At 38.3% G+C, this 26,520-nt stretch overlaps 1 protein-coding gene across 5 annotated transcripts in view; it reads right to left on the bottom strand.

Annotated features, from left to right (window-relative positions):
• MFAP3L (microfibril associated protein 3 like) overlaps positions 1-26,520 on the bottom strand; it is a 95,121-nt gene that overhangs the window by 14,783 nt on the left and 53,818 nt on the right. For 3 of the 5 annotated variants that reach the window (XM_074228970.1, XM_074228971.1, XM_074228974.1), the window contains exons 3-4: positions 25,084-25,994; positions 6,093-6,298 (exon numbers count right to left, since the gene is read on the bottom strand). In XM_074228970.1, coding sequence (XP_074085071.1) covers positions 6,179-6,298; positions 25,084-25,994 — 1,031 coding nt within the window. In that variant the 3' untranslated portion in view covers positions 6,093-6,178. Of the gene's footprint in view, positions 1-6,092; positions 6,299-24,119; positions 25,995-26,520 lie in introns of those variants that run through there. The other 2 variants (XM_074228972.1, XM_074228973.1) reach the window with 2 other exon arrangements.

Raw genomic sequence — 26,520 nt, 5'->3', positions numbered from 1 at the left:
CAGTCTGGGGCTTATATACCTAAGGCCCACTTCTGTAGTTACTTCTTTGTGAGTCCATCATCCCTCCTTGTTCTATTCTCCAGTCTCCTTATGAGGATTACAAGGATCTTTGATTGTGCAGCAAGGTTTTAGGCTAGACTTTCTGGACTATATAAGCTTCTTCTTCTCCTGGAGCAATTATATTTGGGATGATCCATTCTTTTTTGCCAGTTTCCCCAAGACTCCTATACTGCTTAATTGAATTTCTCCTATGTGCAAAAAATTCTAAGACAATTCTGTCTCTATTCAGATTTCTTATTTCTTTTTTATTTTTTTAATATTTATTTATTCTCATTTTGTACAATGTTTTTTATACATTAATAAAATGTTATTATTTAAGAGTAAACAAAATACCCCCTCCCCCAAAAAATATAGACTCACTTAAGCGATAAAGTAAAGGGGAGAGAAAAAAATTAAAATTAAAATTAAAAAAATAATAGTAATAATTGTAGGTATGACCAGGTGGCACAGTGGATGGAGCACCAGCCCTGGAGCCAGGAGCACCCAAGCCCATATCCAGCCCCGTACACCCAACAATCACCCAGCTGTGTGACATGGAAGCCCCCCCAACCTCACTGCCCTGCATAAACCAAAAAAGAAAAAAAAAGACCTAAAGTAAAATAAAATAGTAATAATAGTAGGAGCGGCTGGGTGGCAGACAGAGCACTGGCCCTTGAGCCAGGAGCACCCGGGTCTAAATCCGGCCTCAGACACCCAAAGATCATGCTGCTATGCAGCCCCAGGCGGGCCACACAGCCCTGTTTACCCTGCACCCCCCCTAATAATAATAATAATAATAATAATAATAATAATAATAATAAAATGTGCTTCAGTTTGTGTTCCAACACCACCAACTCTATTGTGGGTGGATCACATTCTTTAGGATGAGTCCATCACAAAAATTACTTCCAGATTTTTCCACCGTTGCCATTGCTGATCGCAACTCCCTCCTTTTGTATTTCTCCACTATCATGTACTTAATTTTCTCTCTCCTTTCACTCTGACTCTGCTGTAGAGTAGTTGAGTGGCACAGCAGACAGATCCCTGGTCCTAGGGCCAAGAGTCCCCGAGTCCCCCTACCACCCCTTAGGCCCAGCATCCACCTGGCCCTATGGGTCCTGGACAGGCCATCCAATCCCATCCCCTTGCAAGAAGTAAAAAAGAAAATGCATTATATCTGACCACTCTCCCCCTATGGTCCATCCTCTCCTCCTTCATTCACATCCCCACCCTTTCCCCCTGTCCCCCTTTCTCCTTCTTACTCCAGTTGTCTAAACCCCATTGAGTATATATGCTGTTTCCTCTCCTAGCCACTTTTGATGAGAGCGAAGATTCCCTCATTCCCCCTTGCCTTCTCCCCTTCCATATCATTACAATAGCTCATTGTAATAAAGAAAAATCTTATTTATGAAATATCTTGGCCTATTCCCCCTCTCCTTTTTCTTTCTCCCATTACATTTCCCTTTTTTCTATTGACTCCATTTTTACACCATACTTTATCTTCAAATTCAGCTTTCTCCTGTGCTTCATCTATGAAAGCTCCTTCTACCTGCTCTATTAAAAGAGAAGGTTCATATGAGTATTATCAATGTCATTTTTCTATATAAGAATATATGCAGGTTCATCATCATCATTAAGTCCTCATATTTTCCCTTTCTCCTCCACTCTCTATGCTTCACCTGAGTCCTGTATTTGAAGATCAAACCTTCTGTTCAGCTCTGACCAGTCCAACAGGAACAGGAACATTTGAAATTCCCCTGGTTCATTGAAAGTCCATCTTTTTCCCTGGAAGAGGACATTCAGTTTTGCTGGGTAGTTGATTCTCAGTTGCATTCTAAGCTCTTTTGCCTTCTGGTATATTATATTCCAAGCCCTATGAGCTTTTAATGTAGTTGCTGCTAAGTCCTGTGAGATCCTGATTGCATCTCCATGGTATTTGAATTGTGTCCTTCTGGCTGCTTGTAATATTTTCTGCTTGACTTGGGAGTTCTGGAACTTGGCTATAATATTCCTGGAGGTTGGTTTTTTGGGATCTCTTTCTTGGAGTGGAGGGATCTGTGGATTCTTTCCATTTCTATTCTGCCCCCTGCTTCTAGGATATCAGGGCAATTTTCCTGTAGTAATTCTTTGAAAATTATGTCGAGGCTCTTTTCCTGATCATGACTTTCACGTATTCCAATAATTTTTAAATTATCTTTCCTAAATCTGTTTTCCATATCAGTTGTTTTTTCAATGAGATGTTTCACGGTTTCTTCTAATTTTTCATTCTTTTGGTTTTGAAGTATCAAGTCCTGATTTCTCGTAAATTCATCAATCTCCCTGAGTTCTGTTCTTTGTCTGAAGGATTTGTTTTCCTCAGAGAACTTTCTTATCTCTTTTTCCATCTGGCTAATTCTTCTTTTTTAAAGCATTCTTCTCCTCAATAACTTTTTTTTTAGGTTTTTGCAAGGCAAATGAGGTTGAGTGGCTTGCCCAAGGCCACACAGCTAGGTAATTATTAAGTGTCTGAGATCAATTTGAACCCAGGTACTCCTGACTCCAGGGCTGGTGCTTTATCCACTATGCCACCTAGCTGCCCCCTTAATAACTTTTTAAACTTTTTTATCCATTTGACCTAAGCTGGTTTTTAGCATGTTATTTCCTTCAGCATTTTTTTTTTTGGATTTCCTTGACTAAGCTGCTGACTTCATTTTCATGTTTTTCCTGCATCTCTCTCATTTCTTTTCCTAGTTTTTCTTCTAACTCCCTCATTTGATTTTCAAAGTCTTTTTTGAGCTCTGTCATAGCCTAATCCCAATTTCTGTTTTTCTTGGAGTCTTTAGATGCAGGAGCTTGTGTTTCCTCATCTTCAGACTGAGTGTTTTGATCTTTCTTGGGCTCACAGGCAAAATATTTCTCAATGGTATTCCTCTTGTTTCTCTGCTTGCTCATTTTCCCAGCCTTAGCCTGTTTTGGGGGTGCTTCCTGAGTTTTTGGGGCACTCCCACAAGGGTCTCAGTGTGTGAGGCTCTGTCCTCCATCCCAGTCTGTAAATGACCATATGCCGCCCCCCCCCTGCCATGGGGCTGAGGTGGGGGGGTGCTGTTCTATGAGGGGGGGCCCCCAGACTGAGAGCAGGATCTGAATGTGGTCAGAACCCCAGCAGCCTGTTCCAGGGGCAGAGGACAGAGCTCTGCAGTCTCTCTTCACTCCCCTCCCTAGGTTCAATGGGCTCATGCCCTGCGGCTCCTGCTTACCTGATCTGCCTGCTTCTGTTTCCTGGATCTGGACTGCCTGGGCCAAGCTTCTTGCTGTGTGCCCTGAGGGCTGGTCTTCAAGTGCTAGTGCTCTGGGTAGAGCTCTGGGACAGAGGTCCCCCACTGTTCTCCCAAGTTGTACCTAGTGCTCCCCCGGGTGTAGATCAGGAAACTCCCCCGCTGCTGTGAGCCATGGCTTCCAGCTCCCTGGGGCTGCCTCCGGGAGGTTGAAGTTCTTTCACTCTGGTGGGCCACCCCTCTGGCAACCACCCCTCCAACTCTGGGGAGCAGAGCCTTTCTGTTCCTTTCCAGGTTACCTTGAGTAGGAGAACTGCCTCACTGGGTCCCTTTGTGGGTTCTGTCTCTTGAAAGTTTAGTTAGAGTCCTTGGTTTAGAAGTTTTATGGGAGAGCTCCTAAGATAGGATCCTTTCTTGTCACCATCTTGGCTCTGCCCCCCCTCTATTCAGATTTCTGACCTCTCATCTGAGCTCATGCTTCATTTTCACAAAAGCTGAGTTTTTTAGATCTAGTGAATAATCCCATCTGCAGAAGATTGGAGGAATATCTGTAATTGTCTAGCAGAACTATAGAGTTTTCTTGGAGACCTGAGAAACCTGCCTCTTTCTGGTGCTGGAAATACTTTCTTCTCTGTGTATCATGATTAGTATATGTTCACGTAAATGTGTCATGATGAAACACATTATTACTTCATGAACTGGAAAAATTATCTTGAGGAATACCAACTATACGCATTGTAGTAAACTTGTTGGGGAATCTATAATATGAATCTGATCTAGCCTTGCAGCAAATCATAGATTTTCCTTTATGCTCTCCGGCCCTCATGTCTCTTACGTAATTTAAATTGGAATCACAAAGAAAAATGTTTATATATATATATTTACCAATAATAACATATTGATATAATCCTTGAAAGTTTGAGAGTCAGTATGGTATGGTAGCTTTTGGGTTAGACTTGAAACGGGAGACCTGAGTTCAAATTCTACCTCTGATGCATAGTGACTGTGTGACCTAGGGCAGAGCCAGCCTCAATTGGTAGAGGGAATTTCTTCATCAGGAAGTTCCCTATCCTAGAAGTTATAAGTCTAGCCTCTATTCTTATCCCTTTAAAATTGTCAAAACATATTATTTCTTTTTTTGAATTATAAATATTTTATTTATTTTGAGTTTTACAATTTTTCCCCTAATCTTACTTCCCTCCCTACCCCCCACAGAAGGCAATTTTCCAGTCTTTACATTAAAACACATTATTTCTGTTGAATCTCATAACAGCTCTGTAAAATAGCTCTGCTATTATTCCCTTTTTACAGATGGTGAAACTGAATTGCAAAGAGATTAGATGATTTGCTATAGCCATATACCTAATAAGTATCAAAGGAACCTAAGTCTACCTGACTAAACATCAGCCATAATACTACAATGCTTCTAAGGGGAAAAAATTATTAGAAAATATTCATTTCTTTAATGCAAATTAAAGCATTTCTGAGATACCACTTCACACTTCTCAAACTGGACAATATGACCAGAAAGGACAATGATCAATGTTGGAAGGGATGTGGGAAATCTGGGACACTAATACATTGTTGGTGGAACTGTGAACTCTTCCAACCTTTCTGGAGAGCAATTGGAATTATGCCTAGAGGACAACAAAAATGTGCTTATCCTTTGATTTAGCAATACCACCACTGGGTCTATACCCTGAAGAGATGATGAAAAAGGGTAAAAATATAACTTGTACAAAAATATTCATAGCAGCCTTGTTTGTGATGGCAAAGAATTGGAAATCAAGTAAATGTCCTTCAGTTGGGGAATGGCTTAAAAAAACTGTGGTACACACACAGACGTATATATGTATGTATGTATATCATGGAACATGGAACTATTAGAAACCAGGAGGGATGGGAATTCAGGAAAGCCTGGAAGGATTTGCATGAATTGATGCTGAGTGAGATGAGCAGAACAAGAACACTGTACACTCTAACAATAGGGGGGTGATGAGCAACCTCAATGGACTTGCTCATTCTATCAGTGCAACGATCAGGCACAATTTTGGGGTATCTGTGATGGAGAATACTATCTGTATCCAGAGAAAAAATTGTGTAGTTTGAACAAAGACCAAAGATTATTACTTTTAATTTTTTAAAAAGCATCTTATTATGTAATTTTGTTATCTCTTATAATTTATTTTTCTTCCTTAAGGATATGATTTCTCTCTCATCAACTTAGATCAATGTATACCATGGAAACAATGTAAAGACTAACAGACTACCTTCTGTGAGGGAGTGGGGAGAGGGAAGCAAGAGTAGGGGGTGAAAATTGTAAAACTCAAAATAAATAAAATATTTCTTTTATTTAGAAAAAAGAAAATATTCATTTCTTTGCAGTACAGGAAAGTCATAGGATCACATATTTAGAACTGGAAGAGATCTTAAGTCATTCAGTTCCATCCTTCCTCCATAGATGAAGAAACCAAAATCCAGTTTGATTTAAGTGACTTATCTATGGTTACACAGGTAATAAATGAAAGAATTAGGATTTGAACTCAGGTCCTTGGACTCCAAGTCTAGTGTCTAGGCATATCCTTTCTTGTCTTCTCTTCCTCCCTCCCTCCCTCCCTCCCTTCCTTCCTTCCTTCCTTCCTTCCTTCCTTCCTTCTTGTCTTTCTTAATCCTATTCATTCAAATTGGTAGCAAAACAAAAATTCCTATTGAGCATGAAGTAACAGTTCAAAAGAGAAAGGGTCCTGAATCTCAGCTCCCTGAAGTTTCTGGAATAGCAAGCTGATAATCTGGACATACCCATTCCTTTTAAGTCTTCCCAGAGTCTTTTCCTTCAGCAATCTGAAGTGAGTTGGCTCTTTCATCTTCTCTCTCACAGTTGCAATTCAGGCATCCTGGAATGATGAGTCCCCCCAAGGGACTGTCAGATAAGTGAAGTTCTTGCCTCTTGTAAACTCCAGACTGACCAGAGCAGGGTGTTCATCTCTTGTGGCACTTTCTTTACACTAATAAGGACATGACATCTTTTATGTAAGTTCTTTCATATATGTCATCAATAGTAATGTTGTAGTCTACTTATGATTCCCCAATCATCACTCCCATATCCCTATTTGGCTTCTTCTGAGATAAAGCTATTCCAAGATTCATAGTCATTTATCACCACTGAAAAGTCCTTGGAATTAGAAGTATCTGGTTTCAATCCTGGAAGTGATATTTTCTGACTGTGTGACAAGTCAATAAACCTTTCTGAGACTCAGTTTCCTCATCTGTAAAACAGGTTTGGGAATGTTTTCACAACCTACTCCACAGTTTAACTGTGAGGAAACTGCTTTGCAAACCTCAGCATGAAATGTGAATCATGATTATCATTCCACAGATGTACATGATTATTATCAAGGAAGGAAAAGGAACTCAATGAATAGGATTTTCCCCCTAAGCAAATGTAAGTGCAGGTTACATTGCAATCACTTGTGTAATTAATAAAATTGAATTCCGGGAGAGTTAGCAAGAACAATGAAGTTCAAGTTTATACCATGGTTCCCTGAAGGAAAAAAAAACATTGTTGCCTTCTGTGGACATCCAGACCTAGTGGTTCACACTAAAGGGATTATGGGATATTAGATTTAGAGTTGGAAGAAAACTCGGCAGACCACGAAGTCCAAATCTCTTATTTTACAGATGGGGAAACTGAGGTGTTGCTCCTGGGAGATGGTCTAAAGAAAGCTCAGAAAACAGTAGAGAGGAATAGGGACTAATTTATGAAAGGAAGGTCAAAAGCTTGTCTAACTTTTAAAAAAATTAGTGACTGTAGATTCCTTCTGATCTACAAATAGGACAAAAATGATTCATGCACAGACTGACCAGGGCTATTGTTGATTAAGGAAATAGAAACCAGATTCAGCACCAGACTGATGGAGAGCTCTGCCAAGAATTGCAGCACTGGATTTGGATAAGACCTCAGAAGTCATCTCTAAAACATCCTTGAATACTGATCTTTAAATCAGGTTCTTCTGAACTTTTTTAAAATAAATTTTTATTATTTCTTGCCTTTTCATCATCTATATTCCCCTCTCTTCTCCTAAAGAGCCTATTAAGTGTGAACAAGAAAAGAAATTCAGTAAAACTAACTTATATATGAAAAATCTGACATTAAAGGTCAAGTCACTCTACTCAAAGTGTTTTACCTCTGCAAAGAATTCAGGGCAAGATGCTTTCTCATGGGTCTTATTTGGGGTTAGACTTGGTATTCATACACTATTCATTCACAATTATTTGGTTGTAGTTATTTCAATTTACCTTATTGCATTCATTATCATTATTATGCTTTTCTGATTCTTCTTATTCTATTTTGCATCAATTTGTGAGTCTTCTCATGTTTCTCTATTCTCTATGTTCATCCTTTCTTATAATCCATCACATCTAGGTACCACAACTTGTTTAGACAATCTCCAATCAATTGATATTCCTTTCATTTTCAGTTCTTTACTACTATAAAAAGTTCTATTATAAATAATGTTTCAGATATGGACCCTTTTATTCATTGTTATTGTGATCTTTGGCATATAGGCATATCTGTGGAACCTCATTGTCAAAGAGTATGGACATTTTAATCACTTTGATAATAATTTCAAGTTGCTTTCCAGAATAGCCCATCTTTTTATCGAAAGTAACTATTAAACTCAACAGCTCAGGGGGGCTCAGGAGGAAGATTAATTATTTGCATCTTGACTCTGAATCCTTCTCCACCTCCCCCCTAAGAGTGTTAATTAAATGTACATACTCAGGAGGGTAGATCAATGGGAGGGCTAAAGTAAAGCACTATTCAGGGTAGCAGCTGGTGAAATGTGTGAGCAAAGGGTCATAGCTTCCTGATATCAAATACTACTTACACAACCTTAGTTTTTATGATGAGTTTTGCTACCAACAACATTGGATCCTATGATTACTGAATTCAATTGGGGAAGGGACTTTGGAGGTCAAGTCCAACACCAACATATTGTAGATGAGTAAAATTAAGTTTCCCAGAAAGACTGACTTTCCCATGGTCATAATGCAAGTAAATACCAGAATGATTTGAACTCAGGTTTTCACCTCTATTAACAATGCCTATCTCCAGTTGGTACCACCAGCCCTTTTCTTGTCTCTCCATTTATAGAGATGACCATAAACCTATCAATAGTCCTTCTTTGCTGGCCCAGGTCATTGTTATAGTATATTATTGATGGTGGGGATGGAAGTGGTGTTATTATCCCATTTTACAGGAAATTTATGAAGAATCTCAGACAATCAGATGTATACAACTTGCTCAGAGTATAGTGCTAATAAATGTCTGAGACCAGATTTAAACACAATACTTCTTGACTTCAGGACTAAGTATAATATTCTAGATGTGTGGTCTGGGCAGGGAAAAGTATGGTGAACTATTTGTTTTTGTCAGTGCCACACTCCCAACTCATAATGAGATTGAAATACCCTGAAATATTGATTATTCAAATGAATCTGTGATCCCAGCAATGTAGGTATTCTTTCCATTGCTGTGAATCAGAAGCCATCTATGCCTGATTTTTAAGTTTTTTTTTTCTTTGTTTCAAAGATGACCATTGACTTCATGGGACAATGTCTTAGCTCATGTGAGAATTGGATTCAAGTGAAGGAAAGCTGCACAAATTTGACAAAGTCACACTCCCTCTTCCAGGTCATTGAAGTTCAGTGACAAGACAAAAGTCAAGATGACTGGCAATGGCCTGGGATGCAAGCATTCTTCTTAGATGTCTGATTAAGTTCTAAGTGCTCCACAGAGCCTGCTTCAGCTGTCTTCATAGGACACTGGAAGAAATTACGCTCATTTACTCATTCTGCCAGGGGAAGTCTTCACATGTTTTGGGTAGATGTTCCTCTAACTCATCAAAAAGTTTGAGGTTGCTGGTTAACTTCAACCTGGTTTAATCTATCTAATAAGAAGATGGTCCTTGCATATACTACAGCTTCTTGGAGTCGCAGATGAGGGCTGAGTGCCAGGTGAATACCAAAGGTGAATAAATAATATCTCTGAAAAGGGCTCAACAAGCCCTCCCACCAGAAGTGCTAGTCTTCCCTAAACAACCCAGATTATTATATTTGACTCTTGTCAGTGAACTCCCATATATTGGCCACAGTATATTCACTCAACATAATAAGTCCCTTTCTCACTTCTTGAAATTAGGAGGATACTAAATGGAGAATGCCAACAGTTATCAATTATCTTTCATTCTCACCACATGGACAGTTCACCTCTTTTTTTCCCTTTTGCTCATTTCTTTCTTTGATGACATTTTGTAAACTGCTATTTTTTCCCACATGATCTCCTTTATTAGAATTGGATAAGCCCCTTGAGGGCAGGAGCTGCTTTTTGCCTTTCTTTGTATTCTTAGTGCTTAGCAGAGCACCTACTACATGGTAAGCTCTTAAATGTTTTTTGACTTACTGACTACTTATTTCACTTATATATTTACTTGATGCCATTGTTTACATTTGATGGCTTCCTTGCATGTAAGTAGTTGCAACCTAATTACACACACTTCTCCATTGCCCTTTAGATGATCCCAATTTTCAATTCTTCAGCCTCTGTAATAGAGTCTCATTACTCATATAACAGCCACACAACAATTCTGGAAGTATAGTAATGTTAAAAAGTTAAGAATTCGGTTTGGGGAGAAGCTTGGGATCATTAAAGAAATTTCACAGTTTCCCAAAGGTATTTCAGTTCACTCTCCTTTTCTAGTTTAAATCTGGGACCTGTTGATTTTCTATTTGCATCTTTCCAACCTACAAAGTAGGTCACTAAAAATTTCAAATACTTTTTTCACTCCAATGGTGCATAGTGGCATTTCAATTATTCTACACCTCATTTGTGCCCTGTAAAGGATAACTTTGAAGATTTAAAGAGTAAAATTAATGAAAGGAAGATGTAAGCTACATCTCATGAAGACTGGCTTTCCATAGTAGCAACATTTACTTTGTTAGGAGATAAACTTACAGGAGGATTCTTCATTTTCATCATTTTCAGTCCTTGATCTGTTGCTTCATTTGGCATGTGATTGTAGTTCTGGAGGTGATTTGAGAGCAAGAATTCATAATATTTTTGTATATCACAGACCTCTTGAGCTATCTAATAAAATCTATGGATCCCTTCACTGAGTTATGTTTCTAAGTGCATAAAATAAAATACATTTTATAGAAAATCAATCATATTGAAACAAAGAGGAAATTTTTATTCCCCATACAAGTTCATGGACTGAACTCTATCTATGGAATTTTTTGGTACCTCAGGTTAGGAAGCTTTGATTTAGAGGGTTTAGCAGGGACCTTCTTTGCCAAACCCTAAAATAATTCTCACAGGATCATGAGCCTTTGGAGCAAAGCCAGTAAGTTATAGTTCAGAATCTTATTCTGTCTAGGAAGAGAATTGTGGCTTACAGGAGCTGACTTCTGTGTTCCTGCTTTTCTAGATTTATTTTTATTTTCCAGAGGAAAAAAATTTAAGGCAAAGCCAAGGCATTTTGACCAAAATAATTTACTGACACAATGATATCTATAGTCCATTGGCTGGGCCTGCAGATATTATGTACAGGGTACATTTTTATTCCACTTGATCCCTTGGTCAAATTAGAATACTTGCAGAGAACATGCCAGTGTGAGTCATTTCAACATCATAAATTCTTTCCTTTGGGTTTTGTGCTAAGCTGTAAATGCTCAAAATTGCCCGACAGTGAGAACCCAAAAGTGGACAAAGGCTCTTTCAATTAGTGGATGAAAGTGACCAAAAAGAGAGGAAAACTGTAACAAAATTCTATTCCATTATTTAAAGAAGGTATTTATATGAGGATCAACAATAACAACAACAACTTGGAGATGAGACAGATGGGAGCTGTAAAAATCCAAAGCTCAAAGTGATTTTTGTCTGCATACAGTTGTTAAAAAGGAAGGAAGGAAACCACCATTTATAGGAGCACCTATTTTGTCCCAGGCAATGTGCTAAGAAAAGTTTTATAATACTTTCTCTTTTGATCCTCACAATAGTACGCACATTAGAACAAACTTTCCCAGGTCCTACAAATCTGGGAAAGCTTCAGACTTCAGAGATACATGCATATATCAATTGTCTTGAGTGAGCACTCATAACCAGGTTGGCTGAAGAGGGCTTAGTTTTCTACCCAGGGAAGTACTCCAAGACACTTTCTATAGAACTATGGATGGGTTTGGCTCTGTTGGTAGAGGGAATAGTAGTAGTAGTAAAGGAAATCACAGATGCTTAAAGAATGGACGAATAAGTTTCACTAAAATGCCTTTAGACAAGAACGAGGGATCCTCAATTTAGAGGAAACCTGCTATGACCCTACTCCTGGCAAAGCAGTGCCATCCTCTAAGGCTGAGAAGTGGGTCATTTTCATTCCAAGGAAATGAGAGAGTGAGCTTGGGTTGAAATTGGAAAAAATCAAGGCTGGAGAAAATATAAATAACTTGAATATTAGAGCTGGCATAGCTCTCGGGGAAAGATATAGATCAGCAACACTAATTAAATGACAGAGTTAAGTAGAACTTTATTGTAATGGGTTCTTTTAATGTGCCACACTTAATAAACAAAGAAGCATTTTTAAGATATTTGAGTATCTCTGTCTAACTGGAATCTTGGCCTGGGCTTTCATAGAAGAATGGGGAAATTTTTCAGAGGTTGCCATCTGGTTTCATTGAAGAGAGAGAGTATATTTTCCTTGAAGTTTTTAGATATTTACAACTTAGGTTTTATACCAGAGAACATTAACTTGGATACTTACTGTTGGATCAATTTGATCCAATCTAATCCAACAAGCATTTATTAAGCTCTGGCTACGTGCAAAGCATTTTATGTGCTAGACAAAGAGGATACAAGAACAAAACAAAAAATCCCCCTCAAATCCCACTATTGCTTATGTATCCCAATGGAAAAAAACAGAAAAGAAAGGTCACATATATTTTCCAAAATATTCATTCCAACACTTATGGCAGAAAAGAATTGGAAACAAAGTAGATATTCATCAATAAGGAGATGGCTAAACAAACAGTGGTATATGAGCACAAAGGAATGTTGATATATTATGATGAATATAAGCAATTCAGAGAAACATGGAGAGTGTTAGCTCTAAGTCACATCCTCTGCCATTTCTGAACTTGCTATGTTTCTGCTTCTGTGGGGAGACAACAGAAGCAGAAACATAAGTTTGAATACTGAATAAAGAATTTACTATAGAATAAGAATAAGGCAGCTTTCTTCACCCTCCCTTAACCATCTTTTATGTTCAGTAATAATGCACTTGATTTTTGGTTGTTTGTAAGCTGTAGTAATTTCCACTAAACTGTTTGACTGCCTTTGAATTTATCCCCTCCACTCTCAGCTTCACCCCAGATCACATTTTCTTTTTAAATTTATGGAATTTATTTGAAGTGGATCAAATTCTCTTGGAAGCAGGTGAATCTAATAGAATTAATTCCAGCTAGTAAATAATGAGATATGTTCTTACTTATCAAATGTATCAGATCTAAATGATGTGGGGTGATTTATACTCCTAGGCTCCTAGAATTAAAGTTGGAAGGGACTCCAATTCTCTTATTTTACAGTTGGGGAAACTGAAGCATAGGGAATTGGTGGTATCATCTCCAGGCAAAGCTGAGATTCAAAGTCAAATCTTCCGACTTCTGACTCAAAATCTCATTTCCTTTCTACCACACTATTTCATTCTACCACAATGTATATATAATAATTTTTAAAAAAAATCTACCAAGTAGTCAGTCTGTGAACTTGCCACTATCCTGGATTATAAAAGCTTGTTCTAAATATAGGATTGATTTGGACCTTGAAATCCTAGGAAATTTATAGGATGAGTTTATTAACCTCCACTCCAGCTGTGGTACTTGTGAGCAGGCAAGAGTGCAAAAGTAAGAGTTTCCAAAGGAAGTAGGGTTCATAATTCTAGCAAGACTGTTACTCAGATACTGACACAAAATTCTGGAGAGATTCTGGACCTGGAATCCATGGCATGAGAAGTAGATTTGGGGGGGGTGGCTAGATGATGCAGTGGATAGAGCACTGGGCCTGGAGTCAGGAGGAGCTGAGTTCAAATCCAGTCTCAAACACTTAATAATTACTTAGCTGTGTGGCCTTGGGCAAGCCACTTAACCCCATCTGCTTTGCAAAAACCTAAAAAAAAAAAAAAGAAGTAGATTTGGGAGGTGGGTGAATCAGAATGGCAGAGAATGTGACTTAGAGTTAACACTCTTCATGTTTCTCTGAATTGCTTATATTAACCACAATATATCAACATTCCTTTACTCTCATATACCACTGTTTGTTTAGCCATCTCCTTATTGATGAACATCTACTTTGTTTCCAACTCTTTTTTTAATCCTAGCCATATTACTAAGGACGACTTTTGCCCGTGACAGAGTAGGGCTGGAGGACCCAATGACTGACCTTCAGAAAAGAGAAACTTGACCTTATGACAGCTGGTCCAAGAATCTCTTTTACTAATTAAAAAGATTCATGCATATGTGCAGTTCACTTAACACATTTTCCCCCCTTTTTGTAAGTTTATTGACTTACTAAAACACACAAGCATTATTTTAGTTACACGTGAAAAATTCACTTTCAGGAATTATTGCTAGTTATACACACAGGAATAAGGAATCTTTTTTTGCCAAAGGTAATATGGATATTTATAGTATCATTGGCAGGTCAAATAAACTTATTAACTTAAAAATTAGCCTGCAATATTTGGTCAAATATCTAATTCACACCTAGTAAGCTCCAGCCATCAGCACCAGACCAAATGATTTACTCAATTCTTATATGGCCCTTGGGCTGGATATTTCCCCACCCCTGCCAACTAGGAAATCCTATTTAGTCTTGTCCTCCCTAAGCGGTGCTCTTGTCTCCAAAATTTCCAATGGAAACTCAGCTGTGAATGGTACCCTGATCTCTCAGCACAGTGGGGAGGGGTACTCCTGTAAGATATAGGAAGACCTGAGCTCAAAAGCTACCTCATTGCTTGGAAGGAGTTGGTGGCATAGTTATTGGATCATTGACCCTATAGAGAAAGAGTTGAGTTTAAATCTAGCTTCAGATACTATTTATTTGACCTATGGCAAATCACTTAACCTTTATCTGCCTCAGTTTCTTCAACCATAAAATGGTGATCATATAACACTTACCTCCTGGGACTTTTGTGAAGATCAAAAGAGATAATAATTAAGTGCTTGGCATGGATCCTAGTACATAACAGGCCCTTAATGCTTGTTCCCTCTCTTCTTGCTTCTTGCTCTCAAAGGCTAGAGGATAAATGATGCTAGTCCTGTAGCCCTTACCTTTCCCCTTCTACAATGATATTAAAACAACATCAGAGTTGATATCCTTTTTCTGGGCCCTGGATATTGAATACTTCTTTGTTTTTCTGAGGTGGTTAAGAACTGGAAAGGTAATATGAGAGTCTCAGTTGCACAGACCTAGATACAGAAGCCCAAATTTTGTTGACTGCCAACCGGGATTGCCCAATGCCTTCTTTTCTTTCTGAGGAGGACTGGAGAGACCACTTGAGAGCTTTGCAAGACAAAGAATGCAATTTTCTACCTCCTTCTGAATAAAGGGCATGGAAGGGAAGATGTCACTCATGCTCTGATCTCTGCCTTTTAGCTTCCAAAGACATCCCGGTTAATGAATCTGACACCAAACCAGAATAGACCTTGACGATCTTACAGTAGTGGCAATTCCTAAACAATGGGTCAAGGTCAATCGATAACTTATTAGGGAAGCTTTGTCTGGAGCAAGTTCTCCATTGAAGGGACATGAATTTTAGAAATATTCTTTTTTTTAGGTTTTTGGTTTTTTTTGGGGGGGGGGGCAAGGCAATGGGGTTAAGTGGCTTGCCCAAGGCCATACAGCTAGGTAATTATTAAGTGCCTGAGGCCAGATTTGAACTCAAGTACTCCTGACTCTAGGGCTGGTGCTCTATCCACTGTGACAGCTAGCTGCCCATTTAAAAATATTCTGCTGAGTTTTTGATGTGTTTTAATATAATTGGCTTTCTTTTTTTTAAAAAAATTATTTTTGATTGATGTCCTTTATGATGTTATATATTTTATTTAGGCATTTAAAAATATATAGAAAAGTTATGAACCCCTGCTTTAGAGGGATTTAAGTCTTAGGAAGTAGGTTAAATGACATGAACTGGAAAGTCTTTTATCACTCTAAGATTTTATGATTCTATATCAGTAGACTTTTACATAGTAGAAAGACTAATGACTTAAGAGTCATCTAGCCATCATTTATTAAGCTCCTCCTCCATGTCACTGTTCTAAATTCTAAAGATTCAGTCAAAGAAAGGCAAAAGGCATTCCCTGCTCTCATGGAGCTCAGGTCTAATGGGGGAGACAATATGCATATGATTATGTGCAACCAAGAATTAATATAGAATAAATTGGAGATAATCAAAAGAAGAACTACACCAGCATTTTGGGGAAAGGGATGAACACCTTGCAGAAGGTAAAACTTGAGCTAAGACAAACTTTTTAACATAGGATGATCTTTTACCAGCTGTTTCATTCTGGACAAGCCCTTGGAGACTCAATTTTCCTGTTTCAAACAGGGGTTAGTAAATTGTCACTCCCTCATTGAATGTCACAGCAGCCACCATACAATGGCCAACATGAATAATAGATTGTGAACCTTAAAGTGCTGTATAAATGTCAAGCAGTGATAACGGGCATCAGAAGGGAATGTTCTCCTTTCCATACCCCATGATTCATCAGGATACCCAACAATGATGGAAGTCAATTGGTTATTCCCCTATGCTCATGCCAATTAGAGATTTATTGTCAGCATCTCCACCAAGGGGAATCAAAAGTAATCTTTCAAAAACCTTTGGAATCCTTACCTTGGTGATTTCAAAGCTTGTTTTGTTTTGCTTTTATGCCAACTGAGAATAGTTTACAACATTCCTCCTAAATCCTACCTGTATTATCAACTTGGGATTTTTCTATAGCACTCTATATTTTTCTAGAGTAACTTCTGAGTCTCCAAAATAATTTGTTCTTCAAACCCCTTCCCATCTCCTATCTCATATACAAAAATGAAAAAGAAAATTAAAACACAAAGCCTTCAGTCTATGGCACTGGTTCTGATTTTTATTTGCTTTGTGTCTGTTGACAATTTACTCAGTATCAGTCAGCTTCTCCATTTACATAATAATAAATGTTATATAACAAGTAAACACTAACTTGGTGAATGTTTTGATCTCATAAATGAAGAGGTAAAACAACGAAAATTAACTTCCTACAAATTTTGTTCACTAGGATTTTGAAATACATTTTCCCTTTAGATTTCCAATATCAGAATTCAGTTCAGAGGAATAAGGAACAAATCTGGGGCACTCGTTTTTTCCTAGATCCTGAAGTTTAACCATGTGTAACCCTACCAGTGCTATTTAACCCAGCTGCACTAAGTAGTCTCTTCTGAGTCAGACTGGGAAGTTTCAAAGGCCCTAGGGTAGGGGAATGCAATGGTCTATAGTCTAAGATTTACAGTTGATAAAGTGTTAGACTTGAAGATGTAGATTCATCTAACCTCACACACTTACTAGTAGTGCCAAAGTTATTTTCTCTCTGGTTTCAGTTTCCTATCTGTAAAATAAAGGTGTTGGTCTTGAGCTTTGAGGCCCTTTCCAACTCTATGAGCCTGTAACAGTGAATGGTGGGAAATACACTGCAGAGAAATGGAGATTTTATTTAGCTCACTTATAATTACAAGAGTATATAAAACTCTTGTGACTCTTGAGAAGTCAATATACTTTCATCATCAAAAGTGTTAAAAAAAAATTGAAACTTTTTAAAACATGAATCTAAAATAGCTTGATTAGCTCTCAGGTAAAAGACTTAAAAAAAACCTGAATTCCAAGTGGTTCACCTTGGGGGGGGGGGGAATGATTGTAATCTCTTTAAGAATTAGGCACATAACTGTTAATAGACCCATGTGATAATGCAGACAAACCTCTGCTCTAGATACTTTCCTCAGGTACATTCTTTCTCTGAACTCCCTCTCAGTGTCTTTCAACTTCCTCACTGTCAATCTCCTCCTGAGACATCAGAGACATGAAACCTGCCAAATTCACCTTTTAGGGAGCCCATTCCTTCCTGGCACTTTTCAACTTTCTTTTCTGTGGGATGGATCCTGGAAACATCCACAGCAGAGCATTAATTTAATGCTTTAAGCTTTGTGGTATTTTGTAAATATTATCTAATTTTATTCTCATGTTATCCCTATTTTACAGATGAGAAAACAAACTGTAAGCCTCAAGAAACTGAAGCCTCTATTCATTGGTTCTACTTTTTAAAGAATTATAGGCACAAGAAATTTTAAAAATTACGTTTTTGGAGTTGTTATATTGATACTCAAAATGAATTACATGATGGACCAATTTTCTCATAAAATCTCTTCCATAATAGTATTTTATATTTCTCAACCAACACTCTGCTTTCTTCTGACAAACAGAGCTTTATCTTAGGACCAAAACAGCTTGGAGATCTGTACGGGACTTTAGAGGACACTGAGTATAATCCCCTCATTTAACAGATGAAGAAACTGAAGTCTAGAGATCTTAATCCACTTGTCCAAGGTCCTAAAGCTATTAAATGGCAGAGCCAAAATTTGAACCCACAACCTTAAAGTGCTATATCACTATTACTTATGGGCTATGGCACTCATTATAAATAATATTTTCTTCTGTGGCTTATGTATTTTTTCTCTTCTCCCTGTTTTCCATTCCTTCTTACTGTGCTGCTTTATGTCTTGGTTCATCCTCATTTCCCTGTCTTCTTCTCCATGGTCAAGTAGCTAACATTTAGTTACTAGAGCCTCTGCATTGGCTAACTGAACAATCAGAGCATTTCCTTAAATTCTGCTTCCAATTTAGAGTTTTCTAAGAACCTCTTGGTAGGGAAAGACTTCCAGAGAGTGAAATATTCTAGTTATTTGACTCTGGATAAAAGGGAATATTAGGCTTGACAGAACCAAATTTGGATGGGTGAGTAGAATTAAGGGATTAAGGCTGCTGTCTGTAGACTCCTGTAGCCAAAATTAAATTCTAAGGTAGATGAAGGCTATATAAATCATGTCAAGAGAAGAATTAAGACTTCCTACCTCAGAGAGAGATATAGACTTTATAAAGGTTATTGGAATTTACCATTGCTTTCAAAAGGTTGCACAAATGCATAATGTGTACACAGAACTGTTGAGTATCTGGGGAATGTATGAAGAAATTCACAGTAGACTTTCACTTGTTTTCTGAAAAACTGCCCTTCAGGAGGGACACATACACATTCAACACATCCTGTGCAAATTCTTTATTGAAGCAACAATCAGTTTACAGGATGGATCACATTATTATTATTTTTTGGCTGTTGTTACATCCACTTAGATGCTGCCATTTGTTTACATCTGCAAACTTCAGAAATGAACATTTACAGTTCACAAAATCACCAGGCAATTATATGATATTTCTGCTCAAAGAAATCCTTTTTTCTTTTACTTCTATGCCCATTACATTGCAACAAAGAACTCTCAGAATGACTGAAATATAGCAAATCAGACTTCAGTGTGGTCATTCTCTTTGTGCCTAATGAGCATTTAACCACTCTGTGATGTCTGAGACATACCTTGAAAGCTCCTGATTTTTTTGTTTAGCTGGAAGGCAATTATGGCAGCCTTTGAGTAGGAATGCTGCTTTGTAGCTTTTAATGATCTTTCTTTATTCAGTTTTTGAGACCACAAATACCCTCATACGAATACTTCTCAGTCTTTAAAAGTCTCAAAGTCTCATTCCATTATTGCCCTCATATAGCATTTATTTGTATAATATTCAGTACACTCATGCCTTTGGATATGATTAAAAAAATAGCTTCACTAAAGTCCAAATCTCCCTCCACTCCTACAATGCTTTGCTTAATTTAAACCTACTTCCATCAGCATTTCTTGCAGAGTAGGATGGGGCATAGGGGGTTGTATAGACCCTGTGACAACATGAGAGTTCCCAGTATGGAAACCCCTTTCACCTTTGCAGAGCTAAAGCTCAGCTACAACTTAGTCTTAAGAGAACTAACTGTTTGGTATTGGAAGATTAACTTGCCCAAAGTCACATAACCAGCACATGCCAGAGGCCAAGACTTTCCGACTCCAAGGGCCGTTCTCTATCCATTAAGCTACTCTACCTTTCATCAACATTAACAGCAGCAACAACAAAATGTTTTCTGTTGATTTTTAAAGTTAATATATATCATAGTAAAAATAATGAGTATCCCAAAGCCTATAGGTGCTCAGTAAATAATTATTGAATGAATGAACAATAAGATAAGGTGAAGTTTTAAAAGGCAACTTATCAGTGAGCATAGAAGCTGAGCCAAGGATAGGGGAATTAAAGTCTCCAAATAATAACACAAGGCTGCCTGAAGACAAATAATAGCTAAACTGAATTCAGAAGGCAGATTTTCAGAAAGATGGATACAAAACAACTATCTTCCCATTAATAAAATGCTTAGGGATGAAAAATATGACACCTTAGGTATTCAGTCAATCATAGACTGTTTACTGATTTGACCCTGTTCTCTAATTTGATATATGTTTAATGTTTAAAAAAAAGTGACTGAATTCCAGTTCTAAAATCAGGATCCCTATAGGGTTTCTACATTTATGAGTTAGTTGATGTGGGTCTAGATTTTTATTTTTATTCATGTGTTAAAATTAGAAGCTAATTCTGAGATAATCCAGTTCCCTTCAATTTACTGATGAAGCAGTGAGGTTCAATGAGGTGCCCATGGTTAGCTGATAGGACTGTTACAACAACTTGGGTCCCTCAGCTGCCAGGTCAGTGTTCTTTCCATTATACTTCACTATCTCTCTTGCCTAATCAATATCCCCCACGATGGTTTTGGCACCTCATGCTGATCACTAGAAATAAAAGGCCTGTTTCTGATTTCACATCACAAAATGACAACTGAAGTACTCACTGAAGACATGTTCCATTGAAGTACATTTACATGGTTAAAATGTACATAAATTTGTATCATTTTCCCAACTGAAGAATCTGAACTTCTACCAAAAACAAAATTTATTTCCTAAAAGGAAGGGATAATAGATCCAGAGCTGCAAGGGACCTTAAGAGACCTTATTGTCTAACCTCCTCATTTTACAAATGAGGAAACTGAGGCCTAGAGAGAAGTGACTTGCCCAAAGTCACATCAGAGGTAAAATTTGAACCCAGGTCCTCTGATTGCTAAACAAGCTCTCTTTCCCCTTTAAGGATCTATCCCTTTGTGTAGAATATCAGACCCCTCCATCTTGGTCCTGGATAGGAAGCTCAAAAGCATCCCATACACATCCTTAGGGATGTGTAAGTCATAGGACAAGAATACTTGGGATGGTGGAGAACATTCAGATATTTGAGAGAGATTTTGATACACCTTGTACCACATTTGGTTCCTAGAAAGTTAAGTCAAGTATTGGAATTTCTGTTCATTACGATGTATAAAAGGATGTAATCAGTAGCATATGTGCCATCAGCATATGAAAATATAATATATAAAACAGATTATAAATTACATATATTGTCAGTATAAAATTCTGTATTTTCCACTTAGAGAACCTAATAAGGTCAGCCAAGCTGACAGGCCATTTAAGTGGATCAAATATACACATATTTTCTGAGGCTTCTCCAGTCTTTTAAGAAGCACACACACAAGGAGGAGTCTTTAGAGATAAGACAAGCATCACTCAGAAACTTGAACATCTGCCCGATTTTAGGATGACTGTCTAAGATCCAAAGGAAATGGCTAGGAATTAATTTGCACATTCTGGGTGCACTTCAGTTGAATGGCTCTGAATTTCTGTACCACTTTCTTTCTGATATCTTTGAAAATTCAGCAAAGAAACAGAAGTTTTTTCCAAATCTCAGACCCCAGTAGAAGAAGCTCTTCCTGGTCCAGATTAAGCTGCCAGGAGAGTTAATAAGTAGGTAGTATTGATGAAGGGAGAGTTCCCCTTATCTTACCTTATGTAGGAGAATTTTAGATGTTTTACAGATTTAGCAGGTTAGGAAAATCAAGTTAGCCTGAAGTAATGAAAACCAATCTTCCCAGGATCCATCTCTATTCCACTTCATGGGAAATCTCTCCTTTATTAGCTACCTTTTGCCAAATAAGAACACCAATGGGAAGATGCCTCAGAAGGTAAATGCACATATGGCTATGGGAGGGACAAGGGTTGAGAAGCTAAGAATCAGAAAGAGAACATTCTAAACCAAAGGATTAAAGAATCATTGATTTTTCAACTGGAAGGCATCTCAAAGGCCATCGAATCTAGCCTTTTCATTTTACAAATGAGGAAACTGAGGCCCAGAGATGTTAAAGAACATGCCTAAGGTCACACAGGTAATAAAATCAACCTAGTCTCTGAGTACAGATCTAATAGTTGTATGTAAATAATGTGCATTAATTACATTTATCTGTTATTTAATATACACATCTTAATTCTTAGTGATCTCACATCTCCATGAAATAAATGTTAAGAGACCTAGGAAAGCCTCCAATGTGATGGGATGATCTTAGGTAATGTTTCTTGGGTGGATTTATCAGATGATCTGGGACAGAAGAGCACAGAATGAGAATTGTGGATGAGTTTCCACCTGCACCAATGTCTACATTGTTGGGATCATGGGCCTGTCCACCTAGGGAGGAATACTACTTGATCACTGCTCATGGCAGGAAATCCCCACATCTGTTAGATATTTTGTAATTCTGCAGAGGGTTGGACCCCCTCTTCCATTTTTTATCAAGTCAAATAATGGTCCAGCTTAAGTTCACTTTCCTATTCCACAAAACAAGATTTCTACACATGCATGATTGTTAACCGCTCTAAAGTAGATGAGAATTTGTCATAAGACTCACTAAAAAGGGAGTCTGGACTTCCTGATGCATAGACAACATTTTAGAAAGGTCATTTCAATTTCCTTTTTTTTTCTTACAATTGCCACGGATGCAAACTCTATAGCTATTACCAGTTTTGAGTGAAGCTTTGTCTAGTTATGATCCTGGAAATTGCAAATAAATTCATAATGAACATGCTTTTGTGGGTTCAGATAACCTTTTTTTCATGCAGATGTTGTAATGCTCACTCAGTAGGATGATGACAACACTCTCACACCAATCAGTCTCTCACACCATCAGCTAGAAGTAAAGAGAGATTCTTCTGGGTGATCCCTAAACCAAAGGCTATGACCCTTCACAAACCAAGGATACAGTTACCCTGTCTAAAAATGGATCATAAAGCAAGAGCAGAAAGGGTCATAAGAGCCAAATAATATGATTCCCTCATTTGCAAGGGGAAGAAACTGAAGGTGGAGGTTGAATGATTTCCAATGGTCACTCGGCTAGACAGGGTCAAAGGCAGGATTTGAACTTAGGTCATTAGATATCAGAATCAGTAACTTTCTATGGTGACACACTGACATGCCAAATAAGAAACATCTGGGAATCACAGATTTTTTTGGGTATGTGTGGGTATATGTATATGTGTATTAGGGCAAGAGAGTTCTGTTTTTGTCCCAATGTGGGACACTATAGTGAGATACTCTATTCAGGAGATTAAAATCTACTCATTTATAATTTGCTAGTCTGACACAACTCATTAATAGGTGAAATTTGGATTTTGTGAGCACTTTGGAGATGATGATTTACTGCTCAGAAAGGAGAAAGTTAACAGCTTTACTCATTCTTAAAGTAACACAGGTCATCTTAATATGATGAGTTCTTTTTCATAGAATATTCCAAAGCATGAGGAAAAGATTGATTTCTTTGTTGATTTTGATTTTATTTCTTTTTGTTCTATTTTGTAATATAAAAATGTTAAAAATTTCAAGGTGAAAGAAATCCTTAATTATCCTTCCTCCTTTCCACCTTACAGCATCTCATTTTTTTGCTAGTAATAGCATAAGAATTTTTTTTGAGCTGAAAATACCTTTAAATCCTTAATTATCCTTCCTCCCTTCCACCTTACAGCATCTCATTTTTTTTTTTGCTCGTAACAGCATAATGGAATTTTTTTAGAGCTGAAAATACTTTTATAGATGATTGATTGAATCTAATTTTCCCATGTGGAGATCGTCATAGGCTCACAGATTTAGGGCTAGAAAGGGCTAGAGACAGTGTCCAACCTCCTCATTTTACAGATGAGGAAATTGAGGCTAAGTGTCTTCTTCAGGTCCACTTAGTTAAGCTGATTAGTGGTAGAACCAGGACTAGAGCCTAGGTCTCTTCAATCTAGTTTTATGTTTTGGTTACTAAACTCTTCTGTTCCCCCTCTCATACCTGTATTATAAACTCAAACAACAGTTTTAATAGGAGATCTGGAATGAGTATTCTATTGAACAGAAGGGGCTCCTATCTCATCTCTTGGGCCAGGAGTTGGCTAGATGCTCCCACCAACACAACTGGTCCTTTCCCTTCATAGAACTTCATGTCCTTCAATCTTATCTCCTGTTTGAGGAACCAAAGGGCAATTTCTAGAGTACTTCTTTAAAATGACTCCTCCGAGATTATGCCTTATGCTTTTCTCTTCTGAAGCCACATCTATTTCTCGATCTTAGCTTATGGGGGATGACATTGTTTAATTGTGAACAAATCTGGATTGGGGTGAGGGGTGTCAGGGATCAGATACATTGAACCTGTGAAAATTTCCTGCCACACATCAGTGTGGCTCACCAAAGGCCCTCAGAATCCAATTGGTAAACAGGTTTTTATTTGGCTCTTAAAAGTTCTGCGTCCTGGGCAGGAACCTCACGTTCACAATAGTAATTTCATTGTACAAAATGCAACAGAGGAAAGTGGGGAAGGGGAGGGAAAGAGAAACAGGACTTCTTATTTGGGAAGTCTAGTCACTCTTTGCAGCACTACAAACAGCTACTCGATGTCAGCCCTGGAACAAGGCGCTGATACAAAAGTCTCTGAGGTAAATGTTTCAAGGGGAAAAAATAATGTGTGTGTGTGTGTGTGTGTGTGTGTGTGTGTGTGTGTGTGTGTGTATAAAGACGAAAAGGGCAAAGACAACTAAACCAGAAAGAGCAATTAATATTAATATAATAACAATTACTCCATCATAGCCAAACAGCATTGAAAATGGGGGAGAAAGTGCCAAAAAATCCATGGACATGCTTTTTAAAAGGGAAAAGAAATTCAGTGTACAAATTACAGGGGGAGGGGAAGGGATTTTCCGGTAGCAGAGAGCAGGAGGGGCTCTCAAGCTCAGAATGGCATATGGTGAAGGTGCCTTCTGACCCCGGGTTAAGCAGCTTGGAAGAGAACGTGGCCTCAAACATCTATGCCCACAACTCGATGGGCCATAGTCTGTCCAATGCCATTTCTTCCAGACAAGGATGTCTCTAGTGCACTTTACTAGTGGGTAAAGGAAGAAGGGAGGAATTTCAGTCACACACACACACACACACACACACACACACACACACACACATACACACACACTCAGACACACATTAATATCTTTCCCCTTTTAAAAGAGCATCACTCCTATGTATGTTATGATAAGTCTACTGGTAAGGCTTTAGCGGCAAGTACATACTATATCTGTGTTACAAGGAGCAGCCCCTGATTTTCTCGATATGCATAGCTTTTTCAGAGTTAAGTATTATACATGGCTTTCATAAATAATACAGGTATTCATTACATTTGCCATGGCTGGCTCAGTAGGCTTCTGGTGAGCAGGTGCTGACTGCCCTATAGGGGCTACAGGTTCAGAAGGGGGTGCTGACTCTGAAGGTGCTACTTCCCCAGAAGTCTCAGTTTCTTCAGAAGGCGCAATGGGTGGTTCTGGCTCCTCTGGTACTACAGCTGCCTCTAGCACCTCCTCATCCTTGATCTCTACTTGTACCCCCTCTTGGTCTTCCATGCGGTCCTTTTTGGACAGTGGGTGAACAGATACCTTGATGGCAATCTGCTGAGGCTGCTCATGAAGGGATGAAGCATCTGAGTCCCCAGTGGGTGAGTCACTCCGCTTGAGAGCATTGGGGATTGTGTAGACCTCTTCCCCATCAGTGGTCTCTTGGCCCTCAGGGGTGTGCCTCACAAAGTTCTGGCCCTGCTCCTCCAGGCCCACCACTTCCATGATTTCTTCCATTATCGTCCTACAGTTCATAATGAGGGGAGGCAGAGGAACACTCCTGGCCAACTCCTCAATATAGCGGGCAAACTCCATGGTTTTGAACTGGGTGACTTTGGCAAGCTCGAGGGTTTTGGCTGAGGTGATGATTGGGATACGCTTAGCAATCTCAAAGGCCTTTTGCAGTTTCTCTGCTCCTTCTGTCCTAAAGAACTCATTGATTGCTTTCTCCGTCTTCTTCAAGTGGCTGCTCATCATGCAGAGTCTGGTGATGTTCAAGACCATGACAATGGTAAAAGCTACAAGGCAGACAATCATGTAGTAGATGCCCATGTCCCCAGAGGTGAAGATGACTCTCAGTGTTACTGTATTGTTTATGGTGCCATAGATGTTAGAAGCGACACATGTGTATTTACCTCGATCTGAAAATGACACCTGGGTAATGTTCAGTAGTCCATTGTCTTGAATCCACCATTTTCCTATTGGGAAGGAAGAAAAAAATTCAGTCAAGGATGAACAATTACTATATTTTAGCACTTGGTATGCAAGACTAACATATTTATGCAAAAATATTCTCAAGTCAATGATAGAATATCATTTATTTATTAGTTTGTTTATTTATTTATTTGGTTGGTTGGTTGGTTGGTTGGTTTTTGCAAGGTAATGGGGTTAAGTGGCTTGCCCAAGGCCCCACAGCTAGGTAATTATTAAGTGTCTGAGGCCAAATTTGAACTCAGGTATTCCTGACTCCAGGGCTGGTGCTCTATACACTATGCTACCTAGCCGCCCCAATGATAGAATTTGAGGTCAGAAATAAGTATGTTGGAAAATAATTTCTGTTCTTCATGCACCTCTAACTGGAGATGTCAAGGAACTGTTATAACTTGCATCATGTATTCGAATACTGGTTCTCCTAAGAATTTTTCTCAGATTTAGGGAGTTTAAAATTTGTTAGAGTCCAGATTTCTTTTGTAATTCCATGAATTTTGTTTTATGCACTTAAAA

This window comes from Macrotis lagotis, chromosome 3 (genome assembly GCF_037893015.1).
Source record: "Macrotis lagotis isolate mMagLag1 chromosome 3, bilby.v1.9.chrom.fasta, whole genome shotgun sequence".
Classification (NCBI taxonomy): Eukaryota; Metazoa; Chordata; class Mammalia; order Peramelemorphia; family Peramelidae; genus Macrotis; species Macrotis lagotis.
This window is presented reverse-complemented; position numbering and strand designations above follow the sequence as displayed.